At 38.8% G+C, this 13,018-nt stretch overlaps 2 protein-coding genes across 8 annotated transcripts in view; both read left to right on the top strand.

Annotated features, from left to right (window-relative positions):
• Positions 1-4,546, top strand: part of LOC137983188 (fibroblast growth factor receptor 4-like) — a 75,074-nt gene extending 70,528 nt beyond the window's left edge. For all 7 annotated transcript variants that reach the window (XM_068830375.1, XM_068830369.1, XM_068830372.1 and 4 more), the window contains 6 exons: positions 627-749; positions 926-996; positions 1,135-1,175; positions 1,392-1,488; positions 2,894-2,993; positions 3,905-4,546. In XM_068830375.1, coding sequence (XP_068686476.1) covers positions 627-749; positions 926-996; positions 1,135-1,175; positions 1,392-1,488; positions 2,894-2,993; positions 3,905-3,970 — 498 coding nt within the window. In that variant the 3' untranslated portion in view covers positions 3,971-4,546. The remainder of the gene's footprint in view (positions 1-626; positions 750-925; positions 997-1,134; positions 1,176-1,391; positions 1,489-2,893; positions 2,994-3,904) is intronic.
• Positions 4,547-12,960: 8,414 nt separating this feature from the next.
• Positions 12,961-13,018, top strand: part of LOC137983197 (fibroblast growth factor receptor 2-like) — a 72,117-nt gene continuing 72,059 nt past the window's right edge. The window contains exon 1 of the mRNA XM_068830385.1: positions 12,961-13,018. This exon is cut by the window's right edge and continues 77 nt beyond it. The gene's annotated coding sequence lies outside the window, so the exon portion shown is untranslated.

Raw genomic sequence — 13,018 nt, 5'->3', positions numbered from 1 at the left:
GCCTTTGTGATGACTCCTGAAAAGGGTCAAACTCTCCACTAATATCAGATTAGGACGATCAATCGTAAGCCCTGTCTCACAACTCTTCAATGTTTATAACCCAGTGGGACGTAAAAGAACACACACGCACACAATATTCGGAAAGAGTAGGTGTTGTGGTCTGTGCTCTGTGATATATCATGGTTGGGAGGGTAAATGCTTGGAGATACGAGCTACACCAAGATACTCCAAAAATGCAAGGGTAAGGAAAGATATGATATGATATCTATGATATGATATTAGTCTTGTTTATGGAGTCATTAGTATAAGCCTTATTAATAGCAACGTAAGCATCTGTTACCAACTATTGTTATTGCAATGAGGTGTTGCCATTGCATATTGGCAATGCTATTGTTAAGTCTATTATCTTTGCTGCTGTCGTCACACTTGCATGTACCTGTCATTGTCATGCTCCCTGGAATCGCCACTGCCACATCTCCAGTGACACTGATACTTGTCATTGCTTGTGTCATTTTAAGTGTCATTAACGTCGTCAATAAAACTGCTATGCCCGCAACCACTCAGTGCTTTTTTCACTTTCAAATTTATTGCAACTAACCAATAATGTGAAAATTGCTTCACTTCAGATCATACATCGAGATCTTGCTGCTCGTAATGTTCTTGTTGGAGAAACAGAAACATGCAAAGTAACAGACTTTGGAATGGCCAGAGATGTGCAACAGGAAAACATTTATGAAAGGAAGACAAGGGTAACAAAACGTTTTAAATTAGAACATAAAAAAGTCTGATAGTAAGCTCGAGCTTACAACTTGACACGTTTTCAACTTCGACGGAGAAAAACGTCAAATGACGTGGTTTTTGTTGCAAGTCGTAACTATTAAACGATTAAGTATAATCCATTTTGTTTGGTATCTTCAACTGCCAGGGTCGGTTGCCAGTTAAGTGGACAGCGTATGAATCGCTGCTGTATGGAAAATACACCACAAAGAGTGACGTGTAAGTAGACTTGCTCGTTTTCGCTTCAAGGTTGAGAAGCGATGTTTCGTTTAAAATTTAGGTTACCCACCATTCGACCATGTATGACCTTCAATTTATACAAAATGATAAGTCTGTGGTGATTTCATTTTTTAACAGATGGAGTTATGGAGTTCTTCTTTATGAAATCTTTACCGTAGGTAAGAATCTGTGCATGCAACAGTTTGCTGTTTTACCCTCTTCGTGATCATATCTTCGAGTACTCTAAAATTCTGATCTTGGATTCGACTTTGCATATTGCAAATGTCCCACGTGCTTGAAATGCACGTAATTATGTGCACGCCGATTTAACAGGGATTAGGGTTAGGGTTAGTGTGTGAGTAAACATTTCCTCCTCTTTCTCTTTTTCTTTCCAGGTGGTTCTCCATATCCACGGATGGATGGCAAGAAAATTGCAAGTTTGCTTCAGCAAGGTTACAGAATGCCGAAACCGCAACACGTTGACAATGACTTGTAAGAAAAATGCCTTTCTGTTTGCTTTCAAACTCTTCTTTGTTTATCATTTACTTTTACGTCGTTTAGTTCAACGGCAACGTCGCTAAAAAAGTTTAATGTTGAAAAATAATTGTTCGTCAACTGCTAAATGCATTTTAGCAAACTTCTCTTATTTGAAATATCTGCAAGACCTTAGCCAGAACCGTAACCATAAAGTGATACATAAGCTCTTAATAGGCTTAGTAGACACCAAGCGACACATTGTGACATGTCTGCTAAATACCATTTCTCCCTATATGCATTTGTATTGAACACGCATTGAGAGTCACTTTATTCTGTCGTCGCGTTGACCAAGTACTTTGATCGCGTCCACAAGACTTGGCTTGAAATATAACTATACACTATTGTAATGACAAAGTAATATATTCACTCTTTTGCGGTTATGTTGTCTAAACCCTAAGTTGTTGTTATGATAAGAGGGTCACTTTGTTACGCCTACAACAGGTAAAGTGAAGGTCCTTATTTAACCTCAAATGACGTGGATGACCGAAAATAATATTGTAAAATTACGTCATCCAAATATCACACTTGGATGCCCTTCACATTTGCATTCAAAGCCTTTACTTAGCTTCATAAATAACATTTGACTCAACACGACTCATTGTAGGACACAGTAAGGGCCAAGTCGCACTAGAGGACAAAACTGTTTACTTATGTCAAAAATCTGTCATCACAACGAAAAACCAAGTGCGACCGGTTTGTCCACCGAAGGACAAAATTTGGTCGCAGACGGACAAACTTCAAAGATGCCGTCGACTACCTCTGGAGCAGGCCAAACTGAAACAAATCTTAGAAAACAATAGCGAGGGTGTCTTGATTCGGAAATGATTTGACAGGTGATATGTAGCAGAGTCTGTATGCGATAGACTTCGCGGTAAAATTGATAACGTTCTCATTTCGCAACAACATGAATCCAGGCGCGGGCGACCAATATTTTCCGTACGAAATGGGGCAAGAATTTCCTCAATATCCACCAGGATGGATCTATCCGATGCCTAGGCCTTACATATTCGACGATCGAGGAACTCCCAGCCCATCTCCTTCTACCACGAGTTCTGACTCGTTGCAAGAATCCTTTCAGTTCAGCGAAGACGGCTCAATGCCGGGATCATCTTAAACTTTTTTGCGCCGTACATCTTCGTCAGCCGAGAACATTTTGAGATCCCTCGTGTCGCGGTTTGTGGATGGACAGCGTGGTGTGATGTTTTGTTCACATATTTTGTTCTCAAGTGCGACTGTAGCTTTCCGGACAATTTTTTTTGTCACTGGCCGATTTCAAGTCAGATTTGTCCTGAACAAATCTGAAATTGCCCTCTAGTGCGACTTGGCCCTAAGGTTACAATGTAATTAAATTATTCCCAAGGTATCAAATCATGATGAATTGCTGGCAAAATGAACCTGAAGCAAGACCATCATTTGCTGATTTAACACAAGAGCTGAAAGGAATGGAAAACCAGCATAAGGTCAGTTTCTTTGTGAAATTTTCAAAGGAAGCCAATAGCCAATATGCCCTGTGAATTGATTCAGAGGCATTATGGGCATTTATCAATATTATTTTGCGTTAAACTTCTGTGAGAAAAAGAAAATACGACCAAGATGTGATGTTTAGCGTTAAAGCCTCAGAATCATGTTCTATTATCAACTGAAGGCACTGAAGGTGGTTCTTTTATTTCGACGTGTGGAGCTTTCGGAAGCGTTGAGCGTTGATTGATACTTGCTCTCTTTTGTTGTGTATTTAAAGTAAGTAAAAACATATCAGTGTCAAAAATACTTTGGTCGATGAAGCGCAAAATGATGAAAACACTCACTGTACCGACAGTCATGAAGCTCTGTTTAAGTAAACAAAAAGGCAAATCGAGTCGATTGTGTTCTTTGGATCAGTTTAAAGTAAAGTAAAGTAAAGTAAAGCAAAGCAAAGTAACCATATTTAATTTCGATAACCCGTAACAGTAATTCAACTGACAAACCTGAGGTCGACGGTGTACTCATTTTACTCCCCCCTCTCCATCAGTGCTCAGTTTTACGGGTATTTAAAGCTACTTAGCTACACGCAAAGGAAAGAAGTCGAAACAAGGATGCGAGATCCGGGAATCGAACTCAGGACCGCTTGCAGCAAGGCCGCGCACTAACCGACTCTGCCATCCGTGCTCATAAATTTTTGTTTGGGACCACAAAATGGCTGCAGTTGCTCTGTCTGACGAAACAGCAATATGGTCACCTTGACGTCATATAAGTGTGCTTCTGACAGGTGGCAGCAAGATGTAAGAGACATATGTTACGTAACAGTTCTGGTTTTGAACAAAAGGGGGAAGATCTTTCGTGATGTCATTTCGTAAACTAAATCTAAACTAAATACTTTTTCTTTTTATTGCAGAGGCTGCTCAACATGCATATTTACGACAATACTCTGTATGCGAAATTGGAGGACTTGAACGCCTGAAATGAAAAGCAACCTGAACTCCTCTGTTTTTCAAAAAGGAAGTTTAGTCATTTCGTCCTCACTCTTGACTTGGACAGTAATTTCCCTTTTAAATAATCCAAACTGATTCAGCATATAACTTTCTTTTTACTGATTTAGTTAAATTAATCTCTTCGCCTTCTAGCGTGCAGTTTTTTGGCATTCATTTCCTGGAAATTCCGCCTTGAAAGCATTTTTTTAAAAAGTGCTTTCCACTTTAAAAAGTGGACAAAACTACCCATTGTTTGGGCCGAGACTAAACCACTTCGACGGCTTTTTTTAGGTTCTCCGCGGATAATTGCTATAAAAAATATATTATGAAAAACAGGAATTAGGGATTATTTGGGCTTACGGTGGTCTTCAATGAACAGCACGTGTTTACTTCAAGACGCCATTTTTAATAGCCGTACGCATCTCGCACGTAACTAACTTTAAGAATACTTCATGTAATTTAACACAACAAGTAGCATCGCTGGTACAAGCACTTCTGCGACAAGAATGAAATTCGTAGACATACAAAACTCCTTCCTTGGTGCAATCGTATTTTTGACGCACCCATTAACAGATTTATCGTAGCTAAGGCTTACCCGAAATGAAAACTCCCTTTTTTAACAATTACGAAAAGTCTTAGGCAGTTCAATTGTAGAAGAAAGGTTCTACTTTTTATAAGAAGACGTGTAAGCGTCAATAAATTGGCGTATTTTTAAGTTGTTTAAAATGTGTTCTAGTCAACAAATAGATTCCATGTAGCCGTGTGTCTGTTCAGTAATAGATCGTAGATGACGTCAAAGTGTGGTAAGGAAAAAAAATCGTTGGTGATCTATTACTGAACAGACGCAAGGCAACACGAAAGTTATTTTTGTATGTTTACAGGAAAAAAAGCTCTTTTATTTCACAATCTTTTTAGCGTAGAGGTTACTTTCCCCACTTGACAGACACGAAAATAGCACTTTGACGTAATCTATTGTCTATACAAAATATATTTTATGGTGACGCTATCTTTGCGTTGGGCCTCCAATAGATCACAGGTGAGAAGCAATCAAAATGGGTGCATCATTGAGGTTATTATATAATCCTAGTTGAAAGGTCTGGATAGTAGCAGACATGTTACAATTTTAAGAAACAATACAATATCTTTTAAAAACATATTTCAATAGAATCTTCTGTCATCCTTAGTTGATGATGTGGTGTAGGTATTTCACATTGAATATGAACAGCTTCTTTTATCTTAATTATATAAGCTGGAAGGTGGTGGAAGCTTTATCTAGGATACTAAACACTAATTAGAGCATGAAGTGCGACATTGCTAAGAATTTTGTAATTGTTTAAAAATGTGAAAAGACTCATCACTGAACATGTGCTCATGTATGCGCGTGGAAAAATGCTGGGTGGTTTCGCCGACATAGCAGGCATTACAGCCCGCACACGAAAGCTTGTATACCACACCCGCACGGAGCCCACGAGAGATAGGATCTTTCACTTGGAAACATGTTACCCATTTTAAAGGATGAGAAAACTAACTTAACATCTATGCTGTTACAATAACGTTTAACAATGTGGTGAACCTTTTCTGCGTGATGATAGAAAAAAGGACCAATGTAAGGTGATTTAAAGTAAAAGGTACGTTTAGGTGTCAGAGACGGAAGCCGAGGAATCTCAGTCTTGAAGAGTAAATGAGAGGTAACGATTAATAATGTTTTCATCTACAATGTAGAAGGACTGAAAAAAGAGTTTTGTAATGTCCTCGTGAACACCCAACCAAGTGTTGTTGATTTTGTTGGCTCTATCAACAAGCGTCGGAATGAGACCCAATTTGTAGGAGTGAGATGTAAAACTAAAGTAATTAGTCAAAAGGCCCTTGAAGGTTTTCTACACTGGTAACGGGAAAATGAGAGTCGTTGTTGAACAGAACATCCAAGAAAGGGATTTTGTGATCTATTTCTTTTTCCATAGTGAATCTGTTAGAGTGCCTAGAGTTAATATAGTCGGAAAATAGTAGCGCTTGGTTGTCCGAATGAAATAAAGAAAATGTGTCATACATACATACACACTTAATTGACCACTCACCATAGTTCAGAGCCAATGAACGCAATCACGACGGCACAGAACATTCAGCAACAACTATTAAGAATCCCAACTGGCCGGAGGCTCTATCAAGCAAGTAGGCTATTTACAACTGCAGCTGAGAAGTTGAACCAGGGTCTACCAGGAACAAATTCAGCCAGTGGCCAGAACGTGTCTTGAACCCAGGATCCCCGGATCTCAAGGCAAGCGTCCTAACCACTGGGCCACACTGCCTCTACATAACGTCGGTAAAATAATATCTCGAAGTCGTGAAAAATTTCCAAACATTTCTGATGGCAATCCCGAGCTTAAGAGTCCGTAGCTACCGCTCAGACCCATTCTTTAAATTTAAAGATTCCTTCTACTACCAGATAGTTGGTGTAGCTATGAACTCTTCCCTCGCTCCTGTTCTTGCTAATTTATTCATAGAGCATCATGAAAAAACATGGTTAAAAATTTTTCAGGACTTCGAGGTATTTTACCAACGTTATATTGATGATATATTTTGCTTATTTCATTTTGAGAATCAAGCGCTACTAATTTTCGACTATCGAGAAATGGGCCCCTGGAAAATTCAGGTGGCCGGCTCCAACGGAATTCGAACCCATGACCTCTGCGATGACGGTGCAATGCGCTACCAGGTCAAGTGCGAGAATCACTTCTATTCACTTTTTCTTCTATAACCTGCATTTCATTCAGTTCATTTCATACAAAAGAGACCAAAGAAGACTCTTGTTATAAAATTGTTCCATATAAATCAAAGGCTGTTCGTTAATGGAAACTTGAAGTTCAAACGCTTGCCTCACTGGTATCACAAGGTAATTTGGAATGGAACGTGTTCTTTTTTTAAATGAGAGTCAAAATTGATATTTCTCCATGATATGAAAAAAACTGAATAACCCTGTTGTCTCTAAGGAGTAATGAGTGAATAATTATGAACCAAAGTTCCTCTTGTTAGGACTGTCTTCCGCATTGTTATAACGTTTGTGGTTGACTCGTTCACTTTTAATAAACCTCTGTGGAAAATAAAAATAAGAGGACGACCGCATAAGGGACATTGTGATGTAGGTTTATGAACTAGTACTATAGGCTCGATTACCAGCCGCTGTTTCGGGAAATGAGCCCGCGCTCACTCCCGAAATCTCGGCTGGACGCGTGAGGTGAGCCATTGTTAATCTCCGCCAATCAGAAACTCGCCTGCACAAATCCGTCTGGCATAAATTATATGTTTTGGCTGCGAAGGTTTCTTTGACCCGGCCTGTTCGAGGTTTACAGCGCTTTAAGGTAGGAAACATCCAAGATTGCGACAACGGAAAGTGTTCGAGAAGCTGGAGAATGGGAATTGTGTCGTTTTTTACCGCCTGAGTTCGCAAACTTCACTGATTTTCCAGATGGCGCCAAGGTCAAAATACGGCTTTCAAATCCATTGCAATTTTCTCCTCATACTTGGTTAATGTAAGAGCAAGTAAAATTCCTCAAGATCAATTGAAAGTACTGCTGAGTTTATTGCTGGCAAAACGAGGGGGCCGATGAGGTCGACTGAGAGCTAAAGCAGCCGAAGATTTTGTCGATGATTCGCCGGTTGAATTCAAACTCACATCGATCATTTAACCACAAACTCGAGCTCGTATCATCTGGAAACTTCGCACAGACGTTTTAAGCATTGTTATGTAATTTCTGTTTTCTTAAAATCAGTGTTTTTGGGATGTCTAATGCTATTTCCCCGCCACAATTAAGTTCGCATAAATTATATTTTGAATTTACGTCACAGACACAATCTATCGCTCACGCGTCCAGCCGTCTCTTCTCGGGGAGGATACCCGAACTCGAGTGAGCGGCGGGAAATCGAGCCTACTAGTACTAGTGCTAGATGGATATGTTGCCGGTAAAACCTTTGTCAAGTTGACTCCGTTTGCACTCAGGTAAATTTAAAAAATTCGGAGCCTAAAATTAAGCCTATAGCCGGAAAAATTATGATCGGATTTGGTTATTATACATGAATATCAATAGACGTCTTCTACAAAAGTAAATAATAAAAAGAACTGCGTTGGGTTGAGCGTTTTCGTCGTTGTAGTGTCCTAGTAGATCTGGAGGGTCCGATTTCGAGTTCTGGTAAGTGCGTAGTACAGGTCTTTGTTCTATGACTGTGTTGTAATATTGAGACTGAATGGATAACGGTATGACTACAGAAATCGATAAAATATTACGAAGCATTAATAAGATGAGTTGAGATGGGTAAGACAGAGCTTGAGGGAAAGTATTGGTTTTTTTAAAGTCCTTTTTATGGGGGTTGATAGCTAAATTAGGTAGAGTTCATATTGAACCAAGGTAAAATGATGTTCACCAACTGAACCAAGGCAAAAACGGATTTCACCGACAACATAGTTTCGTGATATTCTAAGACTTCACGTATCTCCATGTCCTGACGAGAGCAACTAGTGTTTACAATGTTGTTGGGACCGTTCCTTTCCAATTCAATGCCTGCATTCTACAGTTTGAAATAATAAAGACATGCCGTCATAAACTGGAACTCTTTTGCTCGTGTCACTGTTTTAAGATTCTAAAGCAATGGCTGTGTCTATGCAGACGCAAAAAGAAAGATTCGTTCAGCTAAACTAGCGCATCCCCTTCACTGAAACTATTTACTATTTTCGTAGCTGAAAGGCTGCGATTATCATAATTCATTAAAAATCAGAAAAAAAAAACCAAAAAAAAACCAGGCACTTATTGCGCTCCTCAACCTTTATCCGAGTATCTTAGTCATATCTGTAGCAGAAGTACTGATTTACCTGCAACCTAAACGTTTCATTAATTAATCTGCAGGACTAGTTACAGAAGACAAGTTGCACTACTCTAGGGAGATTAAGATCAATTCTTTTAATTTCACCTGTAACCAGTTATTTTCTACGTTTTTTAGCTTCTCAGTTCTCCCAATCCAGACGTTTCATCCTGGATGTTCTTGGCGGCCCTTTTCACAAGTGCATAAGTGCGTCATTTTACTGCTATGATCTCTAAAGCATTGATCCCCGCAACTCTTTATTTCAAATACAATTTTCTAACACGTCACACATGATGCAAGGCCAAAATACTGAGATACTTTTTCGGCCTCATTTGGGGTCAATTCAAGATCAGGCTCAATTGTAAGAAATGCGTTCAAAACAACGTCGCCGAGCAACGTCTGCATTAAAAATATCCTTTGTAACTTAAGGAGCATACAAAATGAAACACTAGTATACGTCTTAATCTTGTTCAAGGGATCTGAAAGGTAAAAGTGGTACAATTATTTTGAAATCACCTCTGTAAAAATTTGCTGCAAATGAGCTTCGACCTAGTAGCTTTATCAATTATTCAAATTCTATGCCTCACATTTCACGATTAAACACCATTACCAACTTTACTCAATTTTCTTCTTTAAAAGGATATTTCTGGTAAGAGAAAAAGAGTTGTAGTTTTAAGAACTGGTCTTCCCCCACCCCTTCCCCTAGAATGCGCAATAATTAAATATGTTAATAAATAAATAAATAAATAAATGAATAAAAAATATATAAATTGTACGAGTGCGAGAGTTGCTCTTTGGAAAAAGGGAGGGAGGGATCGTAGGAGAGATATCCAGGAGAAAAAAAAACGAGCTAAGTAAAAAAAAGGACTGAGATTAATAAGAAATCATCAACAGTTACGTACCGATCAAGTCCTTGCCCGCCTAACAAAGGCAAAAAATGTTAATACCTTTCTATAAGCAAGGAAAATGGCAAATTGAAAACAAAGCCGGTTTGCTGAACGCAACATTGGGTGACCAAACGCGCAGAAAGGGAAAAAGAAGCTAAAGTTTGCAGTTTTGCGCTCCCTTTTTCATGCAGTTTGGTCATACCACGTCCAAGATGAGCAGAGAACGAGAAAGGAATAAACAAAGCTTTAAAACGCATCGACAGAGACCTTGCAATTGTTTTGTTCACTCAAGGGCCACGGGTTAATAGCCTATTGGGTCAATAGGCTATTGACCCGTAGCCCTTGTTGGCTACGGGTCTAATTGTTAATTAGCGCTCCAGTCAAAATCCTCGTTGTAAATCTATAAGTCACCTTAAGCAGGACGACGACGACGACTACGTGAAAGTTATCTAAAAATATCATTTTCCGTTATTGTAACAATTTCGCGATTTCCAGATTTTTTTGGCATAGAAATTTTTTCAACATTCCACGAATAAAATTGGTATAAACGGCGTGGATGTTTTGGAAAGAAAATAGAAAATTTATCAACAGGTGCTCGGGTCCCACACGAAACCCGAAATATGGTCATTTTACGTCATTGTCAGGGTGAGAACGGCCAAGAGGCTAACGGATAAGTGTCATTCTCATAGCCGTCGTCGTCCGTTAGTCCTCTTTATTAATGGGGAGCTTAAGTATGCGCCTTTTTGAGACGCGGACGGCAACCGGAAGTGAGCTGTTTTCTCTTTTAACTTGTCTTCACACAACCACATTGACATTGCCAAGTATCTTTTCACCATTAGAGATGATTAGTATAAGAATGTGGGAGACACCACTGTCCTGGAACGCGAAATGTTCTCTTCCGGTTGCCGTCCGCGTCTCAAAAACGCGCGTGCTTAAGTTCCCTATTATATAGACAGGAATGTCTTACTGGAAAATAAAAAAAGTCATAAAATTCATACGAAATTATATCAGGGACCCGAGTGAGGTATTTTCGATATCCTCATTTGTGACGATATTGATGACTTCATTTCCCGCCTTTGAATGGTTGCTTGTGAAAACAATCAGTGAAAATGGCAAGCGATAGATTCGTGAAGTTTTCTGAAGCTGACGTAAAATCCTTCTCTGGGAACCAGAGAATGCTATCACAGAAATAAAACTTCATAGAACTTAAAATTATTCAAGAAGTTTCTTGCAACTGAAGAAGTAATGCGAAAATTGAAGAAATTCCTGTCGCTGAGCTGCAAGAAATTGCGATAAAGTTTGTGCTCGGTGTTACAAAGAAAAATGGTAGGTAAACCACTACTGTCCATATAATAAAAAGAAAATTACAAGTTAGCTCGAAGATACGAATTTTATGTTATCGTGAAAAGAACAATATCTTACCCGTTCGCTGCGCTCACTCGTGAGCTATTGTCCTTGCCACTCGAACATAAATTCTCTGTACCATAACTTAGTGAGGTTGTACTAGTAGCTGCAGAAGAAACACTTCTCAAACTTAAGTTTCTCCTGTTTTATGGTGGAGCATGCAACAACTGACAGGAAAATGACTACCAATGCTCCAACTAGTACTGATGCATATGTCAGGACTTGGCTAATGCTGCTTCCTCGATGCTCAGAAGTAGCCTTCACTGAAGCAAAGAAACAAAAATACTTGTTTTGTCATCTTTTTGTAGACTACTTTAAAAGAGTTTATTAGAGAAGGTTTTGTAGGCTTCTAAACGGGGATGGTGGATCACAGGGATCCCCTCGTGCAATTGTGTGGCTTTTATATATAATTGTAGGACAATCGAAGAGGCTGCTTGACAAGATTTACTGGTAAAGATTAATCTCGAAAATGCTTTTAATTACTATTGCCATAAAAACTAACCAGTTAAGCTCGCATATTACCAAACATAATGAATTCGTAAGGGTCACCTTTTGCAGCGAAAGATTTTTTGAAACAAACAACATATTTGCTATAAAAGGCAAAAACCCCTTCTTATTTTATTACGTGCGTGAAGACAAGAAACTCAATCATGTCTAATTACCAAATTAAATTTCAGGATCAACCTGTTTCTATGAAGAACTTTTTCCTTGAATAATGAAGCAAAAAAAAGACAACAAGCTTTCTTTCAAATAATTCTTGGCTGTCACATTTCCAATCGATTTTTTTTACCAGAAGACTGTTCAGAGTTGAGTATAAATAAATGTAAATTGCCAGACAACTGAGATGTGACTTCAGTAAACAATGTGATGCATTCAAGGCGTTCGATTCCATTTAAACCCATACGGAATTCTGACCACTGGATAAAATATATGCATCAGTAAGTACCCCCTCAAATTTACCAAACATACGCAGAATACTCTACACACCATGACACTACTTAGAAGGGGAGGGACAGGAAATTCTTTTCATGACACGGAAAAAATAATAAATAAATAAACGGAGAAATGAACGCAGATTCCGACTGGCTTTGGCAACCCACTAATAAGGGGCCTTCTATATTACATACGACAAACTTAGCCGCTAATTTACGGCTAAATAAGGGGCATTGTATATATTACAAAAGACAAAGCAAGCCGTTAATTTACGGCTGAATAACGGGCCTTGTATATTACAGACGACAAACTTAACCGTTACTGTACGGCTAAGTAAGGAGCCTTGTATATTACAGAAGACAAAGTTACCCGTTATACTTTACGGCTAAATAAGGGAACTTGTATCTTACAGACCGGCCACAAACTTAGCCGTTAATTTAAGGCTGAATAAGGGGCCTTGTATATTACAGACGACAAAGTTAGCTGATAATTTACGGCTAAATCAGGGGCCTTCTATATTACCACGACAAACTAAGCCGTTAATTTACGGCTAAGTAAGGGGCCTTGTATGTTACATACGACAAACTTAGCCGTTAATTTACGGCTAAATAAGGGGCCTTCTATATTACTCACGACAAACTTAGCGGCCTTTAATTTACGGCTAAAGTGAATGTCAGTATATAAGTGTTTATATATTATCACGGTTATTTTAATTTATACAGAATAAGCTTTTGGCTAAAACCTGTTTGCATGTATGTAGAGTAAATTTAATGCAATTTTTCACTTATATATATACCCCTTAACTACCTCCTAATTCTCGTCGCATATTTATGAACATTTTGCTATGAGTACGTTATGTATGCCCTACCTGACTTAATTATAAACAAAAAGGACACAGTCGGTGAGCAGGGGTGTAAATCCATTCAAGATAATTGTATCCCCATGATTTCCACTGCTTACATC

This window comes from Montipora foliosa, chromosome 13 (genome assembly GCF_036669935.1).
Source record: "Montipora foliosa isolate CH-2021 chromosome 13, ASM3666993v2, whole genome shotgun sequence".
Taxonomy (NCBI): Eukaryota; Metazoa; Cnidaria; class Anthozoa; order Scleractinia; family Acroporidae; genus Montipora; species Montipora foliosa.
This window is presented reverse-complemented; position numbering and strand designations above follow the sequence as displayed.